The sequence below is a fragment of the Acipenser ruthenus genome, chromosome 1 (assembly GCF_902713425.1).
Source record: "Acipenser ruthenus chromosome 1, fAciRut3.2 maternal haplotype, whole genome shotgun sequence".
Taxonomy (NCBI): domain Eukaryota; kingdom Metazoa; phylum Chordata; class Actinopteri; order Acipenseriformes; family Acipenseridae; genus Acipenser; species Acipenser ruthenus.
The window spans coordinates 61443529-61468880 of NC_081189.1; the positions used below are offsets into that span (position 1 = coordinate 61443529).

General features: G+C 36.5%; 1 protein-coding gene across 7 annotated transcripts; it reads right to left on the reverse strand.

Annotated features, from left to right (window-relative positions):
* LOC117420744 (CCR4-NOT transcription complex subunit 7-like) lies at positions 1-25294 on the reverse strand. 7 transcript variants are annotated; one of them, XM_034034327.3, is made up of 7 exons: positions 25162-25287; positions 13997-14201; positions 8891-9084; positions 5265-5426; positions 4750-4894; positions 1925-2035; positions 1-1615 (listed from the first exon to the last, which is right to left on the reverse strand). In XM_034034327.3, the coding sequence occupies exons 2-7, from the start codon at positions 14111-14113 to the stop codon at positions 1484-1486; spliced, it is 861 nt and encodes a 286-aa protein (XP_033890218.1). In that variant the 5' UTR covers positions 14114-14201; positions 25162-25287; the 3' UTR covers positions 1-1483. The 7 variants fall into 7 exon arrangements, with proteins under 7 accessions (XP_033890218.1, XP_033890219.1, XP_033890222.1 ...); XM_034034328.3 differs by having other exon boundaries at positions 25167-25270; XM_034034331.3 differs by lacking the exon at positions 25162-25287 and adding an exon at positions 11358-11420 and having other exon boundaries at positions 13997-14196.
* Between the last annotated feature and the right edge of the window lie 58 nt (positions 25295-25352).

The window sequence follows — 25352 nt, forward strand, 5'->3', positions numbered from 1 at the left end:
AAGAATTCTGAAGCTTTTATTTACAAAAGCTTTAAAAACAAACACCCCTTTTATTTTGCATAATTTGTTTTTTTTGTTAATGTTTTTAAAAGGAATCATCAAATTACTAAGATGTAATTTCAAGCAAAAACAAAGACTTCATACAATCTGAAGAGTTTTTCAGGTTTATCCCAATCAATCTGAAATTTCCTGGGAGGTTTTAAATGCATTCATTCAAATCCACATTTTTAGGCAAGCATTTGCAATTTAATAATATAGCTCTCCTGTACAATTGCCCTCCAAACATGCAATAGTATTAGGCAAAATAAATACACTGCATAGCAATACAAAAATATGTAATAATAATTAAAAAAAAAACAAAAAAAAAAAAAAACATTGCACAGTGAACTGTGCTGCATTAAACCAGTATTACAAAAATAAATTATTAATAATAATAATAATAATAATAATAATAATAATAATAATAAATCCCCAGGCAATGTCATGCTCAAGTTGGTTAAGATCTAATAAGAAGTACTGTTTTCTAAATTAATAAAAACTTTTTTTAGTAAAACACTACCAAATTTAGAAGCCAATTTTTTTATTACTTTTAGTTTTTGATATGAATCTTGAAATCTCCTTGTGCAATAGTGTTTTTACGGTAGCAAATTTAACTGGTAAAATCAGTGCAAAACCAATACAAACGGTAAAATCTGGGGTAAACCATGTAAGGTATGAAATAATAAATGTGTTAGTGTGCAGGGGAAGGGACGGGGCATCAAAAATCAACCACTCATGTCACGGTATTACCTAGAATCACTACACCTGTTTAAGTGACTGGGTATTTTAGGAGTGTTAAGCGTTTACAATCAACACCTTAATGTGACAGTGCAATGTACAAAAACAGCAGGAGACAAAGTAGCATATTTACTTTGTTTAAGGCTGAACTGTGCAAGATAAGGTTATCTAAAAGCTTTAGAAGTTTTTTCCCCCTTCCTAAAAGAAAATAAATAAATAAATAAAAATAAATAAATAAATAAATGTACTGTGAATATGGTGGAAGGCAACAAGCAAAAATGGTGCACAATGTATCTTATAAGAACAAGAAACAGCCAAAACTTTTGATAAAACTGAGAATCTGGATCGATCTCTAAAGTGCAAAATTTCCATGGTCCACATTTCTGAATCACTAAAAATCCCACTTAAGCGCTACACATGAATAATCAGCCAATCCATTTGCTTACACGGAAGAGATATGAAATTACTTCAGTAAACTTTGCCTTGTCTCTGTCAGAGTTTCTTTTTGTTTGGTCTTTTAAAACGAAGTAAAATTTTAATCTAAATTGTTTCCAGTACTAAAGCTAGAATCTGCAACAAGACTTTGTGCATGCCATTCAAACAAAGACAAGGGAAAGAAAACAAGTAATGACAAAAACAAAAGTCTCTCAGGCAGAGATTAAAAAAGAAAAAAAGAAAAACAGGCCCAAAGTTCAGCTGCTTCATGTCATGATTGTGGTTTGTTGGCTTCTTCCTCATAAGCATTGCCTGTGCCGTTTTGAACATAGGGTGAACCAGAACCAAGGCCATACAAGTGACCACAGTATTTGGCATCATCAATATGATCCTCAAAGAACATCTTGGGAGAGAAAATAAATACAAATAAAAAATGGTTAGCAACTTTTCTGTAGCAGAAGTCTACATACAAAATATATTTTATTTTTTTGGACAGTAAAATACTGAAAATCCCCAAATAATTGGGCAGAGAAGGTGTTCACGTCTCCATGTGCCATCTGGTGTTTTAATAGAAAGGTTATATCACAACATGTGTAATGCTTGATCATAATTCATTTTGCTGATTATTTCTAATTCATGATAAAGTTGCTTATTCAAATGTATTTAAAAAGTTACAAGTACCAGACTGAAGAACTGAGAATGTTTCACATACCTCTCTCATTTTAAAGAAGGCCATGCCTGTCAGTAGAGAGTCTGAGCCAGCCTGGTGCTGTGGCCCTATTCTCTCCAATTCTAGCTGTTCAGCTACTTCTTGTAAGCCACCCTATCAAATACAACAGAGCAACACTTCATCACAAGATGTGGCATAAGGCCAAATATACAAATAGGTATTGGTTATATCTAGGCTTGCTACTTTTCCATTTAAAATCGGTAAAGCTCGTTAAAAATGTCGAATTCCCACAAAATTTGACAAATAAATTTATATAGGATAAACGTTGGGAAAACAACTTGCTATTTTTTATTTTCTTACCAAGAATAATCATTTAGAAATAATCTCCAGTTTGTGTAGTTGTTATACTTGCTGTCTGTCCCGTCTCCATTCTGCTCTGAATAGCTGGGGGTCGCTGTCAGTCATCTCAGTGGTCCCTTAATAGGCTACTGTAGTTTCACAGTCAGACATTTCATCCTGTTCTGACAGATCTTGTTGACTGAAGCAGCGCTAGAATGGTCTCATTGCTCTCTCATTTGTCAGCTACAGCGCCTGTCATTCCAAACGCCTACTTTGACACTAAACCGCCACAGCAGTCATTTTGACGGTTTTAACTTTTCTAATTTAAAATTACTCTGCGTGAGTGAAAGATATGCGGTTGTCCGTTCTTGACTTTTCCTAAATACATGTCCTAAATACCCTAACGGCGTTTGAAAGGCAGGATCGCAAAAAGAAAAGTTATAATCCTGCCTGCCTAGAACCGCCAGAGCAGTCATTTTGACTGCCTTTTACAATACATGTTTTTATTTTGAATATATCCTACAATATTCTATTTTATTTTTATATACAAGCCTGTTATCTCTACTTGACCTGGCAGCCATCAGTTCTTTTGTTTTGTACAAGGAATGCACCGGGGAAAATATCAGGAGGAGAGATTTCATCTTGAAGCTAGCCACAGCGCTTCGGCAGAAACATTTCGATCAGAAAACTGCAAAGCTGCAGGCTGCAGCAGCTCAACCTGGATTCTGTACTGCACCGAGTGACACACGCGAGAGAAAACGTATGTTACTTTTTTTCAAATTAAAAAACGACTCGTTTTTACAGTTTTGTATGTACATATACCTGTTTACAAACTAGTTTCTTTTGAAATGTTTATTTTTATGATAGTTTTACATTTTTTGAAGTAGTGCATTATATTGTGGCAAGTTAGAAAACAAACCCCTTTACGTTTAATTGTTCATTTAAATACGGCGTTTCGGCTGTGCAGATGTTTGATACGATATGCTTGAATAAAACTTTTGGAGTTGTATCCAATCTTTTGTCTTTCATTTTAATATTTATGTTGTTTAAAATGTAACCGTCATAATGACTGCAGGCGGCGGTTTTAGGTATGAGTTTAAGGTGTAGGTAAGCTTTTGCTATAAGTATACGGTGACAGTTACTAGTTTGATTTGAAAATGGGGAGCAAGAGGAAAACACTTGAGTACTGTGCACAATACCCTGAAAACCCTGACGGCTGAAGTCTTCACGGCAGGACGAAATGGGTCTGTCTGCCTTGCCTTCCTGTGACCGAGTCCAGCTGTGCTGAAGCAGGAGAGGGGCGGAGCTCAGACTCCGAATAAGTGCAAGTTAGTTCTGTTTAGCTATCTAATGTTTGTTCTGTACATATTTTTACTCGTACATTTATGCAATACATTTATGTAATACACTTATATACCCTGCGTTTTCTACGGTTTATTTGAGACAATTTTGTGTAGGATCTTTCTTTACAGGAATAGCTCCACTATGACCAAATGTTATTTAAATTAGAATGTTGTTAACCATGATTTCGTTGCATGTTGAATGATAAAAGGGGGGTTAGCTAAATGAGACTTTTCTCAATGACATAAAAAATCTCTTTTTTTTTTTTTAAAGCATAAAACTCGATTTCACCCATTCTCTGCTTGAACTGAAAAATAAAGATCGAAAAAAAACTTAATTCTTTCTAAAATAAACCTGGACCTGGTCCGACATCGCAATTTTCCCTTTCCGGTCCAATGTTGGACCCTGTCCGACATCAAAGAGACGCAAAAAACAGGTCTCTAGTCGTTTTTCCTCTGGAAAAAGCCGAGAAAACCATTCAATGGCCGAGTGAGACCGATAGGAGCCGAAAAAAAAGGGGGCGTATCTCATGATTACTGATAGACCCAACACCACATAGATAACACGGACATACACAAACAAGATAGCTGCTTCCGCATCCAGCGCTCAGAGAATATCACAGACATTTGCAGAGCTTTTTGAGATGTTATAGTAATAAAATAACGACTTGGATCGCATTATTGAGGAGTTTGGTGATAAAACGAGAGATTAAGAGATGATTTATCGGTATGAACTATCATTACGAGTTATTTGAAAAATATAGCGAACGAGGGGTGGGGCGGTGCTGGAGATGCAGTACTGAGTGTCCTGTTGATATGCAGTGCCTTTTAAACCTGTTTTACTGTGAAAAAAAATACTTTTAAAACAGTGCGTCTAAAATAAACTGTGCGTGTGAAAATAAATCGGACCTGTCATGCCTGACACGCGCTGAATAAAATGGACCACAAAGGTGTTAAATCGTCGATTTTGCAAATAAATTGAATAGTAGCAAGCCTAGTTATATCACTTCTTCACATTGAGGTCTTTATAATTGGTAGTATATGATAAGTGGAATCTCTTGCATTTATTTTCATTAGAATTTAAATTCCTGCAAGTACAGCGCAGTTTTGAAAAACAAGCAAAATTCTTCAATGTGGTACATTTCACAAAACAAAAAACCTATCAATGATCAAGTGAAAGCCACACACCTTGAGGTTTTTGCAGCTCTTCATCAGGTACTTCACGTCATATATGACAGGAAAGAACAAACGGAGGATCTCGAAAAAATCCAATTCTTCTTCTGGCAAGTTTGAATTTGTTAGGATTTTGATTAGGTATCCAAAGTCATAGCCACTGCAATTACATACAAATAAGCCATTAAATAATACAGAACCCTTACTAAGTGTTACCACAATTAGATAAGCCATTCTCTAGACACAAGTAAAAATGCAAGTGTGACTGGTATGTGAAGTCAGATGGACAGCTAACTTTTTTTTATCCCAAGATTTTGATGCTAAATTGCATGTGCTAATGCCATCCATATTAAGTTTTTTTTAAGGGGTATTTAGCTTGTCAAAAGGGGTGAGAATGTGAACTAGAAAGAAATTATTACATCACTACAGTGGTTCATGAAACATCAAGAACTGCCAGTTGTCTGTAGGTGTCCCCCTGCTTCATCTCAAAACAGCATGTGAGGAGAAGTAACATGAGGAAATAAACCTACCTATGGAAAGACAGCCATTTGACCCCTTCACACAGTACCACACCAGAGGTCATAAGCAGTTCTGCAAAGTAGAATGTTTCAATCCCCTCTTCCTCGTGTTTTTTAAACTGGATACCAGATGTTGCTAGTAGTTCTATGGAGTCCTGTGCATACATGTCCTCTCTAAACACAAGAAAAGTTAATCGTTTTAGCGAGACATGATCTCAGAAAACCCAGTGTATGTCAAGTTACAGTAATCAGTTTAATATGCAAGGAGAATATTTCATCTAACATTTATTTTTAAACAGAGCACCTAATCCTCCTGGTCTCTCAAGAGTGACTGGGTAATTAAACCTGAAGAAAAATCAGCTACAGCAGGGGTCCCCAACCCTGGTCCTGGAGAGCTACAGGGTTACTTAATTGAACCAATTACTGGCTTAATTAGTCCAGAATAACATGTTCCAGATCATGAGCCACTGATATGTAAAACCTATAAAACCTGCAGGACTGGGGCTCTCCTGGACCAGGACCAGGACCAGGACTGAAGACCCCTGAGCTACAGGATCTGTTGCCAAGCTCTACCTTGGTCTAACTATCCCTATAATAAAATTAAAAGGATAGGTGCCTATGATCCTGATTTTGACCCACTGTTTACAAGTAAAAAAATAAACCAAAAAAAAAATTTAACATAGTTTTACATTAACAGATGTTTTCATCAGTATTTAGAAATGCTGGAAAATGTGAGAAGTAAAACTGGTTAAATGTATCAATGAGCAGAGACTTGCAATCTGTTATGCACACAAGAATTGGTATGTATAGAACACATTCTCCTCCAAGGATATAAAAGAAGTGAGCCAATGGACTACTGTAACACCTTACAAAATGACCTTTCTACAGTGGGACAAAACCAGGATTTATCCTCTACATCCCATCTCAAAAAAGGCAGGATTAAAAAAAAAAAAATTATATATATATATATATATATATATATATATATATATATATATATATATATAATATATATATATATTATACACACACATACATACATACATACATACACACACACATATATATACATATATATACACACACACATAGTGCCTTGCAAAAGTATTCAGACCCCTGACCAATTCTCTCATATTACTGAACTAGAAATGGTACATTGAAATTTCGTTCTGTTTGATATTTTAAAACACTGAAACTCAAAATCAATTATTGTAAGGTGACATTGGTTTTATGTTGGGAAATATTTTTAAGCCACCTTTTGCTGCCATAACAGCTTTAAGTCTTTTGGGGTAAGTACAGTGTCGGAGTGATTTTGGCCCATTCTTCTTGGCAGATTTGCTCCAGGTGGTTCAGGTTGGTTGGACAGCACTTGTGGACCACAATTTTCAAATAGTGCCACAGATTCCACCGTGTAACAATTTTTTTTTTTTTTTTTGGTTCCTGGGTAGTAAGTGTTATTTCCTAATTGCTTATGCCTCAAAAGTATAGAAAATGGCTATTATTCCCCACCAGTTCAGTTTAGTTCCAGTTGCCTAAGTGGATTTTTCTGAGATGGCATCAAGGTCATAGGAGACTTCAAAATGGTGGCATTCCTGATGGGTCTCCAAGGCGGTTTTACCAAGTTTCCCTGCTATCTTTGCCTTTTTGACAGCAGGGACACCAAGGCGCACTACCACAGGCGGGACTGGCCACAGTGGACCGAGTTCTCTGTGGGGAGGAACAACGTCAAGTGGGAGCCACCGGTGGACCCCCGGAAGGTGCTGATGCCACCACTGCACATCAAATTGGGCCTTATGAAACAATTTGTAAGAGCTCTAGATAAGGAGTCAGCAGCCTTCAAGTACCTTCAAGACTTCTTCCCTAAGCTGTCTGAGGCAAAGGTCAAAGCCGGTGTCTTCGTCGGACCACAGATAAAGAAGATCCTGGAGTGCAATGAATTCCCCAAGAAGCTCACTAGTAAGGAGAAAGCGGCTTGGAACAGCTTTGTCGCAGTGGTTCGGGGCTTCCTGGGCAATCACAAGGCCGAAAACTATGTGGAGCTGGTTGAGACTCTGGTGAAGAACTACGGCACAATGGGCTGTAGGATGTCCCTCAAAGTCCATATCCTTGATGCTCATCTTGATAAATTCAAGGAGAACATGGGAGCGTACTCGGAGGAGCAAGGCGAGCGCTTCCACCAGGATATACTAGACTTTGAACGCCGCTACCAAGGACAGTATAACGAGAACATGATGGGAGACTACATTTGGGGGCCGATTCGTGAAAGTGATTTACAGTATAATCGTAAATCTCGAAAAACTACTCACTTCTAAATCTTTTGTAGTCATTTTTGTATTACTTTAGTATAAATATATGTTCATTTGGATTCATATGTTGTTTTTTTCTGCTCTTTGGTTCCTTCAGATTCACAGCCTGATCAATGATCCTTCAACAGTGGGGTTTTTATCCAGAAAATGTGACAGCAACTTTAACCCATTGCAGTCCATTTATTAAGTGCGCGTCAGGCGCCTCAGGTCCAATTTATTTTCACACGCACAGTTCATTTTAGACGCGCTGTTTAAAAGTATTTATTTCCCCCCCCCCAGTCAAACGGGTTTAAAAGGCCCTGCATATCAACAAAGCACTCACTAGGCATCTCCAGCCCCGCCCCACCCTTTCGTTCGCTATCGCTTTCACATATGCTAAGAAATAAATAATAATAATAATAATAATAATAATAATAGTCGTACATAACGATCAATCATCCATCTCCTGATCACTCGTTTTATCACCAAATTCCTCAATAAGTCAATCCAAGTCATTATTTTATTACTATAACATCTCAAAAAAGCTCTGCAAATGTCCGTGACAGTCTCTGTGCGCTGATACAGTAACAGCCAGCTTGTTTCCTTATGACCTCCCATATGGGATACCAGGGGCAAGTATGACTATTCATGAGATATGTTTTTTTTTTTTTTTTTTTTAAATCGGCTTGTCTCGGCTCTTGTCGCTCCCACTCGGCCACTGAATGGTTCTCTGCTTTTTCTGGAGAAAAAAACGACTAGAAACCCATTTTTTGCGTTTTTTTGATGATGTCGGACAGGGTCCGACAACGGACCGGATAGGAATAATTGCAATGTCGGACCAGGTCCGACAATGGACCGCAAAGGGTTAATGGTTCACAAGTGGAGACCAATGGTAAGGTAATTGTGTCCTCGTTAGGGCAATTTCTTTCATCGGTGTAAACTGGGAGCTTCCACAGCACAGGGGTTGAATACTTATGCTAGCAAGATATTTCAGTTTTTTATTTTTCTTAAAAATATTTCCCAACATAAAACCAATGTCACCTTACAATAATTGAGTTTCAGTGTTTTAAAATAAAATATCAAACAGAACGAAATTTCAATGTACCATTTGTAATTCAGTAATATGAGAGAATTGGTCAGGGGTCTGAATACTTTTGCAAGGCACTGTAATATATATTATATACATACATGCAATAGATAACATTCCAGCACACATAGCAAAATACATAGCTAAGCGATCCACATACCCCATTACATTATTTTACAAACTCTACCCACCCCTGACTCAATGGCATTACAACCCCAAGCTGCCATGCTCAAACTGCAAAATAGAAAGAAAGCTTGTGTGCTTACGTGAGGTTAAATTTAAAATTTAACTGCCATGTTGAAGTGCCAGGTGGGTATTCACCCTGTTCGTTCATGAAAGTCAGGCCTAGTTGGATTATCTTTAACAAATCTACATTACACCGCAGTAATTGGTACTGGTAGTCAGCATTGCTTCTGAATTCTCCGATTGGCCTTGCTACTACACCTGGAAACTCTGTGTCCTACAAAGAAATATATAAATATATTTAAATGTATTTGTTATTCAAGATTACAAAATGAGTAAAGCATTTTTGCTACAGACTGATAAATCACCGACTGTTCTATATGGTGGTCACATGGTTTTCACCAACCTAAAAATGTGCTGTGCTCTGCAGCAATCACTGCTCAATGAAGAGGGGAGCATATTTTTCACAAGCTGTCAGTGCTTGCTCCTACACTACCAGCAAGCACTTGGCCCACCAGAACTGAACAGAGCACTTTTCACATTGTTCCCATCTGTTTTTTTGTTGTAGACTGTCAGTAACATATGGTAGTTCCCAACACAGTTGCAATTAGATCCATCAGTATTATGAAAAACTAGCGCACCATGACCTACAGAACATCAACTATGTTTACATATATACACCTACATTCAGACACTCTGAATAACTTGTATAAGACTTTAGCAACCAAGTTAACATAAGGGGTTATCCAGATACATGTACAAATGTAAGTGTAATATACAGTACATAGTTTATGTACAGATAGTCAGACAGGTATCGCCTTTCCTGTATGTCCAGATACTGATATTGTTAAAAAACACACAATCAGATAACCAGTGCTCTAGGAATAAAATAATAATAAAAAAAAGTATAATGGTATAATGGGTGATATTCTTAAATAATTTCCACTTCAAAATTGTTAGGGGGAAAAAACAACCAATTACAATCTTAAAATGGATATAAAATATTTTCTGACTACTTACAAACCCCGAAATCAAAGAAGTGTGAATTTTTGATTATGCTGCTTATGCTACCACACCCAATTTATATTTACCTTTTACACCTAAAATATACTGATTTTCATATTGCATGCCTCTTAAAATAGGGTAGCAGTGTGGAGTAGTGGTTAGGGCTCTGGACTCTTGACTGGAGGGTCATGGGTTCAATCCCCAGCGGGGGACACTGCTGCTGTACCCTTGAGCAAGGTACTTTACCTAGATTGCTCCAGTAAAAACCCAACTGTATAAATGGGTAATTGTATATAAAAAATAATGTGATATCTTGTAACAATTGTAAGTCGCCCTGGATAAGGGCGTCTGCTAAGAAATAAAATAATAATAATAATAATAATAATAATAATAATAATAATAATAATGAGCTCTCCAGCCCATTGCTCCTTTCTGAAAAAACTGTGCTAATGCCAGCCTTGAAAATACCAAGTGGCCAGATTTATCATAGAAGACAACTGTACCCCAGATTTGAAGACAATGGGGCTGTAACCTTTGCTCCACTTTTTACTAACGGATACAAAAAACTTAGATTTAGATAACAGCTCTGGTGTATCTGCAGGCCCCAACAATAACATTTTATTATGTCAAGGTTAGAAAATAATGACACTTCACAGTGGAGAAAATGCCTAGCCCAGTACTTATTTTTATTTATGGTGATGAAAAAAAGCCTATTGTTGGTTTCATTCAAAGAGAGAGAAAGGAAAAAAACACAAACACAGAAATTAAATGAATCAGAGATAAAAGAAATTGACAAGATAACTCTTTTTTGGTGGAAATAAACTGCAATTACCACACACTGCATCAGATAAAATGTAACTACTAGCTGACAATATGCCTTTTAAAGCAAATAGTGGTATGATATTTGCCTCCAGTCCTTCTGTACCATTATATCTGAAACAATTGGTCTTTGGAAAAAACAGCTTGTCTAGTTCTAAAATACGCTTCTTCAGTAATTTATTCAATGCTAAAACAAGGTTGCCTTGCCAAGTTTCAAGTGGAATGCTATAGAAAATAACCATCTACAACATGAACATATTGTTACCAGCAATTTACCAAAATGAAGTTTTTCAAGCCAGTCATCAGGCTTATAAAAAAAAAACAAAAAAAAAACACTTTGATGCCAGGGTCATTGCTTTGACACAAATGTACACATTTACAAATAGGACAAATACAAGGCACAGGGTACTGTTAAAGCATTATTGAAATATGTGCTTTATGAGAACGTGTTATTAATTTCTGCAGTCTTATCTTCTTGTTTATTTTGTCAATTTAAAACTGCATTTGACTGACACTATTTTCACACTGTTGCTGGCTACCGCCAATAATAAAAACATATAGACACTACTGGTTTTTTTTTTTATTTTAATTGGGATTAAGTTTCATTTATTAGAGAATTCATCAGAAAAGAACATGAAGAAATGCAAGTTTACAGGAACAAGACTAAGGGTCTTATTGATGAACAGTGCTTCAGACAGTATGCTAGAAAAAGAAACAATTAATTACCTGCGTAGGCTGCTACAGGAACAGCTACTGTACAACCTTCCTGCAGATGTAGTCAGGTATTTTCTGTTCATAAAAAAAATGTATCTTGTTTATTCTTCTTTGTTTATTTTTTAAGGGGACTGCTTGGAATACTACTGGTATTCTGAGGTTTAACTACTGTACAAGAAATTAAGGGCCCTATTTTGAATCAAGCACAAGAACAAATGGAAGTTATCTGAGGAGAATGAAACAACTGCAAGTGTAGCAAACTGTCAGATACAACTTGGCTGCAGAAAGGTGCAGTTTAATATGGTTAGTAGTCACGTCCTACTTTTATACTATATGTTTTTTTTTTTATTATTTCACTTTTTTTTCTTTACATTTGCTTAAAAATAGTGCCCTTAGTGATGTAGACAAATATTTTGGTGAATGCCTTCTTCAGTGTTAAGACGTCATCTGTTTTTGTGTTGGTGCTTTTACAGGTATGTACAATGGATATTTGGCCACTCCACAAGAGAATTATTGAATAGACCTGTCACCCCATATAGATTATTTTCTGACTGTCAAGACAGTTATCACATTGAATGTCTTTTTTAAAAATTTTTTTTTTTTATTTATTTATTATTTATTTAGAAAAAGAAAAAAGTAGTTTACTTTTGCAAATGTATCTTCAATTGAAACTATGTTTCTTTCAAAACCTTGCCAGTCACCACTGCTGAAGCCCATTACTTGGGGTAAACTGGATAACAAATACAACACTCAGTTTTAGCCTACGATATTAGCTGTAAATGTGAACATAACATTCAATTGGGGTCAAAATGGCCAACAATGCCCCAACCTCATTTGTTTTTATTTCTAGAAAATACATTTTTGGGTAACACTGCGCTGTCATTTTTTTGTAGGACAGAGTCCCACAATACTTTTGGCATAGTGATATATTCTAATTTTCTTGGTTCATCATTAGGAGACAACTGTAATGCAGAGAATGATTACTTCAAAAAACTTCACAAGCACAAGAGGAAAACCAGATAGTCTTCGGTTTCAGCCTCTGCTGATTAATATTGAAGCCTTTTTTACACCACATAACAAGCCTGTAAATCCACGAATCACCCCCCCCCCCCCCCCTAAGAAAAACAAAAATGTGCCCAGCAGATTTCCTAAACACTGCTATAGCAGAACTACTAAATTACTACTACTAAATTTCCCTATAAACTCTGGGGACTGATTTAAAGGTAACCCTCAAAACAGGTTGTGCAATGGTTTACTTTGTAACACATTTTTATTGGGACATATTTCAGCGCTAAACAAATAGGAATATACATTAAATTTATATAGTAACAAGTCAATAACATTATTTAGCCTATTTTAAATAGCCCAAACCAAAGAAATGACGGCCTTGATATGTTATTTAGTGTACTGAAATGTGTATTTGGCCTGGGTGACATTTAGTCAAATGCTTCTGGGAAAGGAGGGCTTTTCTGAAGTGCAATAATACATGTACTGTACCGGTACACTTAAGCCAAGACTATCCAAACATTTTTTTTTTAAATCCACATTGTCTGCAAAGCTCCTTTTTATCTTGAACTGTACATTATATACTTAAAAGGTACAGGGTTTGTATTGTTACCATTTTTGGAGGTTTCACTATTGGGAGTAAAAAAAATATCAAATGCTGCTTTACTAAATTCAGGAACTTACACAGGTCCATTATGTATATATAAATACCTGACAAACTGAAATGGTGCTGGCTTACTCGGGATGTATATTGGCAAACAATGTATCAGTTATCTGCATTGTACAGTACCAAGCTTTTAATATCTAGTGTTAATCAAATCACCCTTGAAAAGCTGATAAATTACCTTTTGAAAAGCCTCAGGAAGGTATAGAAATGAAGTCCTTTAAAGGAAGTGAATTTATAGTGTGTTGGCTGTATACGTTGGCTTCAGCTCAGTCAAAGGGAAAATAAAGTCTAGCAAACTATTAATAAAGGAAGTGAAAATATTTTTACTAATTAGTTTTTTTCAACTTTAGGAAAAGTAGCATTAAAAAAAAAAATATGCAAGTTGTCATTTTTATAAACAGTTTTCATTCATCAACAACTCCAGTACTTTAATTCTGTATTGACTCCAAAACCAATCTCTTCTGAGATAAGCTGCTGTATTCTTACATGTCATACTATATAGTAGGCATTTGATGCTTCATAACCTTACATTGTGTGCAATGCTCCTCTCCATCCTGAACTGTACATTATATATTTAAAAGGTACACGGTTTGTATTGTTACCATTTTTGGAGGTTTCACTATTGGAGAGTAAAAAAAAAAATTGCAAATGCTACATTACTAAATTCAGGAACTTATACAGGTCCATTATGTATATATAAATACTTGACAAACAAAAGATGCTGGCTTACTAAGCATGTATATTGGCAAACAATGTATCGGTTATCTGCATTGTACAGTACCAAGCTTTTAAAAAAATCTAGTATTAATCAATCACCCTTGATTAATACTACATATGTATAGTGATCAATCAATCAAATTTATTTTGTATAGCGCCTTTCATGCCAAGGCATCCCAAAGCGCTTCACATTCAATGAAGCTGATGCTCCAAGGGTTATCCTGCATAACATACAGTAATCAAAAACAACTTCTGAACTTACCATTGCAACATAGTTATATTTATGAATAACTTGGCGGATTCTCTTCAGCTCTTCCTCTAGGTTGCAAGCCCAGACCTCGCAAATTCTTTGGTTATGATCTACAGTAGCTGCTGGCATAGTGCCACATTTAAATGCAAGGCATCAAACACAACACACTTGCTGGTAGGGACAGTTTCATAGAATTGTGGGTCTTGTTCCTCTTTACCTAAAATTAAAATAGAAACAATGAGGATCAAACTGTGAAAAGTAAAATAAATGTCTAAACAATGTCCAGGTGCAGTGCAACACACTTAACACTTAAACAAAATAAAGTACAGTCAATTCTCATTAACACATTCAGATTACACTAATTTTCTACAAGATCTCTGACAAATTTAGCAGTCACTTATTAAGAACACAAGAAAGGTTTACAAACGAGGAGGCCATTCGGCCCATCTTGCTCGTTTGGTTGTTAGTAGCTTATTGATCCCAGAATCTCATCAAGCAGCTTCTTGAAGGATCCCAGGGTGTTAGCTTCAACAACATTACTAGGGAGTTGGTTCCAGACCCTCACAATTGTAAATTACTTATAAACCAAACTCACTTAACACAAATTTCCTGTTAGTACAAATAGTTTTGGAGCCCTCCCAGGGAAGAGAAATGTGAATAACAGTAAACAAGTGCAAAGGATGTTGGGAAATGTATTAACTTGCATCCAGATTAGTGCCTCTGTACTATATTTTAGTGCTTTATGGGGGCTTTTAATGTAATTTAAATAAAACCTGACAGTATGCATTTGGCTTTAGACTCCTAATAATAATTATTTAAGACTTTTTGCTGGTGCCTTGAAATTCGCATTAACGAGAGTTGACTATTTCTAATTTTTAGTCTTTATAATTTTAGTCTTTATATTATTATTGTGTGCATTACCAGATTTCTTTTTTTTCCATTGTTGAAAAATCAGCTAATTTGCTTACACATTAAAAAAACAGGTGCGTTATCACCACAGCTTGAATCCACAATACAATTGTACAGCATACAGAAATAATGTATTTTGTAAAAGTAACTAAGGAATCACCCAAACAAACAACATTTAAGCTTGTGACCTCCAATTCAAATGATATTGACCTTTTTGTTAGGGTCATTGCCCTGTGTTGAGTTAACACCTATCAAACTAGGGGTGTTTAAGATATATTCAGGGCTTCACTTTTCATTTTGTATTAATTTCATTTTTCAGTGCTTATTTAACGATATTCGAGTCATTTATGTAAATCATTTTGCCACAATGAGCAATTCTGTTTTAAATTCTCACTATCGAGCTGTGACATAGCTTTAAATCCTGCAAACAGGTCTCCTTTCCTAATTGTAATCTCGTTTTAAATCTCGCAAGCAGAGTCTCCAATAGAAATGTAGAATGTTCTGCCACTCAATAGTTAGGGTGGGTTTAAAGTAGGGCTGGTCGGATTAACAAATTAAACCGGACCGATTAATCAACTAAACAATTGATCAAAGATTTTTTTTTATTTTTTATTTTTTATTTTTTTAATATATAATTTAAATCGTGCAGAATTAAAAATATTAGAAGATCTACATTTTGTCCGTGGCAGGTCAATCATAAATGAGCAGAGGCGGGACAAACACTTGAAGGTCTTGAGTAGGTTTAACCAATGGGAGAGTCAAAGATCTGCCCTGGTTTTGCAGCTGTCCAATCATTAGTGAGCAGAGGCGGGACAAATATGCTAGGCTGCACGGTATAAGAATAGCTGAATTTCACACATTATGGTTATATTATATAGAGACTGTTATTGAGAATTATATTGAGAACTTTGAAGTGATATTTAAAATTGATTTTTACAAATTAAAAAAAAAAAAAGTCAGACACAGACATCGTAGTCGATTTGGTTACGAACCAATTTTCAATAACAATTTTTCTGAGAAAGTTGGGATTCTTAAAACGCTTGATTGATTCTGTTTACCTTGGCAAGCAAGAACTGCCATTCAGATTTCTGACTACGAAAGCATGTTAAGCAATCACTTGTCAATAGCCAGTGTTTTTGGGTACCTCTAGATTCAGAATGAAAAAAGCAGAAGTACAAGTATGTAGCTGTAATGGTAAATTAAGACAATGGAAACGCAGCTCATCTGTCTTGTGTTTTCAAGAATATGACTAACAGTGGCCTAAAAGAACGGTTGTTTTGTGATAATAATAATAACCAAATTCCCATTGAGAATTTACTATGCAGTACAGCCGCTATAATAGCATTACATTTATTAAAAATGTGCAGATTAATCTACCTATTAATCAACTAATGCCCATAAATTAACCAAGTGATAGCCCTAATTTAAAGTATTCATAGCGTTATGCATTTATTTACGGAAAAAATTACTGTTTTTTTTTTTTTTTTAACTAAACGTCGGTTTTTACCGATTTATGCTCGATTTTTTGTCTATTCAATATTTTCACTGTACTATTTTCTAAGAAATACACAATATTTTGATTAAAATGCTGTTTTATTTTGACTCCGACATTGTAATAAGCAGCATGATACAGCAGGTACGTTTAGACGTCAGAGGATCAAATAACTTACAAACATCGCATATTGGTTCTCTGTTCACAAACACATTATCACCTGATTCTGTTGGTCAATCTGTCTGATTATTGTGGCAGTTGCTGGGTGCAGTAACTACTAGCTTGATCAAAAACTAAACTGAACTACTTCCATGAAAATATATTTTTACTGGATGAGGAATGGGGAGAAAACATATCAGTTTAGGAATATTCAAAAGAAAATGTATGTTTCAAAGTATACAAAAAGCAAAAATAGTAGAAAGTGGGTCAGATGAGGCAGAGGACGCATAGCACTGCAAATACTGCTGCATTGAGGTACATGTTTGTGCCGACAATAAAAGAACATACTGAAAAATAAGCGACACATTAAACTAAAACAAGAAAGTGAACTGAGAGACAAGCAATCCATTTATCCTGCTTTTACATGTGCTTCAATAAAAGAGAGCGCATAACAACTGTGTTAATGAGTTAGACAGAGCTCTGTCCTTTGCTGGACAGCCACTGTTTATTGCAGAGAGATGTATATTGGCGACTTCATGCGACAGTAATGTCCATCAGCTAAAACACTGCCTAATGCCGACAATCTTAAATCGTAAATATTTGACAGAAAATGGTGATGCTTTAGTTGGCAAACTTATGGAACGCATTGATGGAAAAAAAAAGTGTGATTTCCGATGCGTCTCCTGATGGCCTGCACCGTCCAGTTCTGTCAATTATTTTCTTTTTATGATTTCAAGGTGAATAAACCTGGCTTGTTTTCTGCTGATGTCATGTTCATACCTTCTGCAGATACTATTTCTGTCAGCACAGCGATTGCCCAAACTTTCGCAAAATTACCAGATAACTTGGGAAAATGTGGCTTCAACTTGCAGATTCTGCCTCATCATACATGCCAGGTACATTAAACTTAAGGTCTTTTCACAAAAGTAAAGACAGTGCAGTATACTTGTTGTTGTTCAATTCTTGAATAACAAGAAGTATACTGCACTGTGTTTACTTTTAAAACAGCTAAAACGTCTTGAAAATAAGATTTTTTTAATCTTTTAAACTTTGTGTACATGTTTTAAAAAACCTTTTCTTTCTTATATTATATACAGTGCCTATAGAAAGTCTACACCCCCTTGAACTTTTTTCACATTTTGTTGTCAGTGCCTCAGTTTCATGCATTTAAATTAGGATTTTCCCCCCCCCACCTACTGTACCTACACACCATACTCCACAGTGTTAAGAGGAAAAGTTTTTATTGAGAAAAATTATATATTAAAAATATAAAACTGAAAGATCATAATTGGATAAATCTCCACCCCCCTGAGTTAATACTTGGTGAAAGCACCTTTGGCAGCAATTACAGCTGTGAGTCTGTTGGGATAGGTCTCTACCAACTTTGCACACCTAGTTTTGGCAATATTTGACCATTCTTCTTTACAAAACTGTTCAACGCTCCCCAAGGAACTTGACAGAGCTTGATGGACAACAATCTTCAAGTCATGCCACAAATTTCCAACTGGATTTAGGTCGGGGCTCTGACTGGGCCACTCAGGGACATTTACCTTTTTGTTCCTTAGCCACTCCAGTGTAGCTTTGGCTGTGTGCTTTGGGTTGTTGTCATGCTGAATGGCGAACTTCCGTCCCAGTTTCAGCTTTCTTGCAGAGGGCAGCAGGTTTTCCTCAAGGACTTCTCTGTACTTCGCTCCATTCATTTTCCCTTCTATCCTGACAAATGCCCCAGTCCCTGCCGATGAAAAACATCCCCATAACATGATGCTGCCACCACCATGCTTCACAGTAGGGATGGTGTTCTTTGGGTGATGCGCGGTGTTGGGTTTGTGCCAAACATAACACTGCATTTAGGCCAAAAAGTTTCATTTTAGTTTCGTCAGACCACAAAACTTTTTGCCACATGGCTACAGAATCTCCCGAGTGTTTTTTTGCATACTTAAAATGGGATTCAAGGTGGGCTTTCTTGAGTAATGGCTTCCTTCTTGCCACCCTACCATACAGGCCAGATTTGTGGAGTGCTTGGGATATTGTTGTCACATGCACATTTTGCCCAGTCTTGGCCATAAAAGCCTGTAGCTCTTGCAAAGTTGCCATTGGCCTCTTGGTAGCCTCTCTGATCAGTCTCCTTCTTGCTCGGTCATCCAGTATGGAGGGACGGCCTGATCTAGACAGGGTCTTGGTGGTGCCATACACCTTCCACTTCTTAATAATCGTCTTGACCATGCTCCAAGGGATATTCAAGGCCTTTGATATTTTTTTATACCCATTCCCTGATCTGTACCTTTCAACAACTATGTCCTGGAGTTCTTTTGAAAGCGCCTTGGTGCTCATGGTTGAGTCTTTGCTTTGAAATGCACTACCCAGCATAGGGGACCTACAGGAACTGCTGAATTTATCCTGAAATCATGTTAATTAACTAAAATTTAACACAGGTGGAGGCCACTTAACTTGATGTGTGATTTTGAAGGTGATTGGTTACACCTGAGCTAATTTAGGATTGCTATTACAAGGGAGGTGGACACTTATCCAACCAAACTATTTCAGTTTTTTTTTTTTTTTTGTTTTTTTTTTTTTAAATATTCTACAAATTTCTAGAATATTTTTTTTCACTTGGAAGTTGTGGGGTAGGATGTGTAGATAAATGAAAAAAAAAAAAACCACTATTTTAATTCCAGGCTGTAAGGCAACAAAAGGTGAAAGTTTTTAAAAGGGGTGTAGACTTTCTAATATATATATATATATATATATATATATATATATATTGTAAAAGATTGCGCTATTCACGGGTTCGTTGCCCCTTTAAAATTAGACCCAACACACAGAAATTGATTTTTCAAGCGCGGTTGCGCTGAATTTAATATAAACACACAAACAAAACAAAAACACAAAATAAACACCTAGCTCTAAATGAGCACTGACTAACCACGCAGGAACCTAAACTGACACGCAGGACAACTAAGCCGTTTACCTGCAATAAACACAACCTCTCTCTCAATACACTTACTCGACTGCTTGGAAACAGAGCACTCCTTTCTGCCTCCTTCTCCTCAGCAGCCCCGAGTAAACTGACTATTCCTCTTAAATACCCTGCACCTGGTTCCCATTCTTAATTACTACCCAGGTGCAGGGGATAATTAAATAATAAAACAATTAAACAATTAAATTAAACAAAAGCAAAACAATCAAACAAAAAGGTGCACTCTCTCGCAGGGAGGTTTTAACCCCCTCCCTGCTGTCTCACATTCCTGCTGCTGTTACAATATATATCTATCTATATCTATCTATATCTATATCTATATACACACAGACACACACACACAGTGCCTTGCAAAAGTATTCAGACCCCTGACCAATTCTCTCATATTACTGAATTACAAATGGTACATTGAAATTTCGTTCTGTTTGATATTTTAAAACACTGAAACTCAAAATCAATTATTGTAAGGTGACATTGGTTTTATGTTGGGAAATATTTAAGAAAAATAAAAAACTGAAATATCTTGCTTGTATAAGTATTCAACCCCCACACATTAATATTTGGTAGAGCCACCTTTCGCTGCAATAACAGCTTTAAGTCTTTTGGGGTAAGTATGTACCAGCTTTGCACACAGTGTCGGAGTGATTTTGGCCCATTCTTCTTGGCAGATATGCTCCAGGTTGTTCAGGTTGGTTGGACGACGCTTGTGGACCGCAATTTTCAAATAGTGCCACAGATTCTCAATGGGATTGAGATCAGGACTTTGACTGGGCCACTGTAGGACATTCACCTTTTTGTTCTTGAGCCACTGCAATGTTGCTTTGGCCTTGTGCTTGGGATCATTGTCCTGCTGAAAGGTGAATTTCCTCCCAAGCTTCAGTTTTTTAGCGGACTGAAGCAGGTCCTCTTGCAGTATTTCCCTGTATTTTGCTCCATCCATTCTTCCTTCAATTTTAACAAGATGCCCAGTCCCTGCTGATGAGAAGCATCCCCACAGCATGATGCTGCCACCACCATACTTCACTGTAGGGATGGTGTGTCTTGAGGCATGGGCAGTGTTAGGTTTGCGCCACACATAGCGCTTTGAGTTTTGGCCAAAAAGCTCTATCTTGGTCTCATCTGACCACAAAACCTTTTCCCACATCGCAGCTGAGTCACTCTCATGCTTTCTGGCAAACTCCAGAGGTGCTTTCAGATGGTACTTTTTGAGTAACGGCTTCTTTCTTGCCACCCTCCCATACAGGCCAGTGTTATGCAGAGCTCTTGATATGGCTGACTGGTGCATCATTATTCCACTCCCAGCCACTGAACTCTGTAGCTCCTTCAAAGTGATTGTTGGCCTCTCTGTGGCTTCTCTCACAAGTCTCCTTCTTGTTTGAGCGCTGAGTTTTGAGGGACAGCCTTTTCTTGGCAGTGCCTGGGTGGTGTGATGCAGCTTCCACTTCCTGATTATTGATCCAACTGTGCTCACTGGGATATCCAAACACTTGGAAATTATTTTGTACCCTTTCCCTAATCTATGCATTTGTATTACTTTATATCTAACTTCTGTAGAATGCTCTTTGGTCTTCATTTTCCTTCAGATTCACAGCCTGACCAATGATCCTTCAACAGTGGGGTTTTTATCCAGAAAATGTGACAGCAACTTTAATGGTTCATAGGTGGAGGCCAATGGTAAGGTAATTGTGTCCTCGTTAGGGCAATTTCTTTCATCGGTGTAAACTGGGAGCTTCCACAGCACAGGGGTTGAATACTTATGCTAGCAAGATATTCAGTTTTTTATTTTTCTTAAAAATACTTCCCAACATAAAACCAATGTCACCTTACAATAATTGATTTTGAGTTTCAGTGTTTTAAAATAAAATATCAAACAGAACGAAATCTCAATGTACCATTTGTAATTCAGTAATATGAGAGAATTGGTCAGGGGTCTGAATACTTTTGCAAAAGTATCAAACACGAGTACATCTAGTCTGCTGCGTGCTGAACACGCCTTCATCTCTCAAAATACACTAGCAGCTCTTTTGCTACAGACAATAACAACAACAAATTAAACCCACCAGTTTCGACAGAAATGCGGGATCGCTGCAAGCCCATATCAAGCCAAGTATGATCACGATAATAAATGAGTTGGGCTGCGTTGCTCTTTTTGTTTTTTGCGCGTAGTATGTAAAGCCTAACAATTGTTAGTTTGCAGTTTTTGGATATGATGACAGTTTTCTTTTTTGTATGTGCTCTTCACAATTAACAGTTCATTTCCTAGAAGTGCTTACTATAGCTACGTATTTATAATTTTAATTTAAAAAAACTAAATTTATTTCAGTTCACAATCACATTTAAAAATAGATATCCTATGTTTATGTTTTTTGATCTCTATGCTGCTGATCAAGCTTGAACCGCACATTTTATTGTATTGGTTGTATTTGTAATTTCTAAATTATTGCCCCTAGTACATTTTGGTGGTGGTCTCAATGGGTAAATTTCCTGGTTAAATAAATACTTAAATACATAAATAAATACATTTTAAACAATTTTATTTACAGTTAAGGATAATAAAAACAATAGCATCAGTAATAAAACAAATTTAAATTCAACAGATGTAGTAATTGTAACAATTTAATATGCGATTAAAACCGAGATTAACTAAGAATAATTTTTTTAATCGCTTGACAGCCCTAATATATTATATATATATATATATATATATATATATATATATATATATATATATATATACACACACACTACCGTTCAAAAGTTTGGGGTCACTTAGAAATTTCCTTGTTTTCCATGAAAACATACATGAAATGAGTTTGAATAGGAAATATAGCAAAATGAATAGGAAATATAGTCATTGACAAGGTTGGAAATAATGATTTTTAATTGAAATAAGAATTGTGTCCGTCAAACTTTGCTTTCGTCAAAGAATCCTCCATTTGCAGCAATTACAGCCTTGCAGACCTTTGGCATTCTAGTTGTCAATTTGTTGAGGTAACCTGAAAAGATTTCACCCCATGCTTCCTGAAGCACCTCCCACAAGTTGGATTGGCTTGATGGGCACTTCTTACGTACCTTACGGTCAAGCTGCTCCCACAACAGCTCAATAGGGTTGAGATCCAGTGACTGTGCTGGCCACTCCATTATAGACAGAATACCAGCTGACTGCTTCTTCCCTAAATAGTTCTTGCATAGTTTGGAGCTGTGCTTTGGGTCATTGTCCTGTTGTAGGAGGAAATTGGCTCCAATCAAGCGCCGTCCACAGGGTATGGCATGGCGTTGCAAAATGGAGTGATAGCCTTCCTTCTTCAAGATCCCTTTTACGCTGTACAAATCTCCCACTTTACCACCACCAAAGCACCCCCAGACCATCACATTGCCTCCACCATGCTTGACAGATGGCGTCAAGCACTCCTCCAGCATCTTTTCATTTGGTCTGCATCTCACGAATGTTCTTCTTTGTGATCCGAACACCTCAAACTTGGATTCATCTGTCCATAACACTTTTTTCCAATCTTCCTCTGTCCAGTGTCTGTGTTCTTTTGACCATCTTAATCTCTTCTTTTTATTGGCCAGTCTGAGAGATGGCTTTTTCTTTGCAACTCTGCCTAGAAGGCCAGCATCCCGGAGTTGCCTCTTCACTGTTGACGTTGAGACTGGTGTTTTGCGGGTACTATTTAATGAAGCTGCCAGTTGAGGACCTGTGAGGCGTCTGTTTCTCAAACTAGACACTCTAATGTATTTGTCCTTTTGCTCAGTTGTGCACCGGGGCCTCCCACTCCTCTTTCTATTCTGGTTACAGCCAGTTTGCACTGTTCTGTGAAGGGAGTAGTACATAGCGTTGTACGACATCTTCAGTTTCTTGGCAATTTCTCGCATGGAATAGCCTTCATTTCTCAGAACAAGAATAGACTGACGAGTTTCAGAAGAAAGTTCTTTGTTTCTGGCCATTTTGAGCCTGTAATCGAACCCACAATTGCTGATGCTCCAGATACTCAACTAGTGTAAAGAAGGACAGTTTTATTGCTTCTTTAATCAGCACAACAGTTTTCAGCTGTGCTAACATAATTGCAAAAAGGGTTTTCTAATGATCAATTAGCCTTTTAAAATGATAAACTTGGATTAGCAAACACATGTCATTGCAACACAGGACTGATGGTTGCTGATAATGGACCTCTGTACGCCTATGTAGATATTCCATTACAAATCAGCCGTTTCCAGCTACAATAGTCATTTACAACATTAACAATGTCTACACTGTATTTCTGATCAATTTGATGTTATTTTAATGGACAAAAAATGTGCTTTTCTTTCGAAAACAAGGACATTTCTAAGTGACCCCAAACTTTTGAACGGTAGTGTATATATATATATATATATATATATATATATATATATATATATATATATATATATATATAATCAAAATCATCAAGTACATTACTGTATGTTGTCCCAAGTACAGTATGCATCACTTCCAACTGTGGTGCTCGCCTATCAGTCTTTTCAAGGTTGTCTGGCTACTCAGAAATAGCTCCATGATTAGCCGTGCAGGCATTTCTATTGTCATCGGTATTGTACTAAATTAGTTTCCATCCACTTGCAGAGTGTTTTAACTTTCTTCATCAACAGCACCACGATGTAAGCTACATCAGCAGTTGAGACCGATAAATCCTCCATTAAATATAAAGTTTGCATCCAACACTGCAACAAGCGTGCTTTTGTTAATAATTTTTAATACTTACTTAGAATTGTGAATTAAACCACCATTAATTATATTAAGGGTGTTTCCATAATAATTGTAGTTAATGTTTGACTGAACGCAAAACGTTTAGAAATAACTGAATTCTGATAATCTATTCGGAAAAAGTTAATTACATTGAAACTAATTATTTTAGACAATGCTTTTAGAAAATGTAATACATAAAGCACTAATTGGTCGTTTATCTTGATCGCTGCATGTAATATTATATATATATATATATATACCTATTTACACACAACACAAATGTCAAAAATAAGTAAAAAATAAAGATTCGTGTCTTTGCTTCCCTCATGACTCAAATTAAAACACAACATGTAAACAACTGGAAACCTCATATTCAGCTCATTACTCTGCACAAAACGGAACCTGCGCACCAGTGTTTTGACACACCTTGTCAATATGCGGTACGCACAAGTGCTTGCTGTAGTATAGTATTAAGTAGCAACAGATTAATAATTAGTGATCGTTAGAATTAAAACAGGCACTCATAGCTGAAAACATTTAAAACACAGCATTGTAAATGAAATCCTTAGGCCTGTTATTCAGCAAATGTATCTGATGGCATTCGTCTTAACGGTGGCTCAAGATAGTCACCAAACAAAGTCTGGTTATATATATATATATATATATATATATATATATATATATATTATATATATATATATATACACACACACATACACACACACACACACACACAATTTTTGGCTTTTTGGTTATTACCCAAGCATATACCAGCCTCCCCACAGCGTACACAGTCACTCTCACTTGCTCAGGTTCAGTTCCTGGTAACACAGTAACTGAGTTATTCACAACTGTAATGTACCATTTTTACCCAATTCAATAAAAGCTGTAATGTTTCAATAACGAATAATTACCTTACTTAGAAAGGAGCGGTGCTTGGAATCGAACCTTTTAAACAACTGTATTTTATAAATAACGAAAACAACACACCGCTTCCACCTCTGAACTTCCATTACAGCACTACTATGCAAACTGGTGACATCATCAAATCATGAGTAATGACCTTTCAACCCCGCTAAAAAAATTCAAGGCGATCTTAGATTTC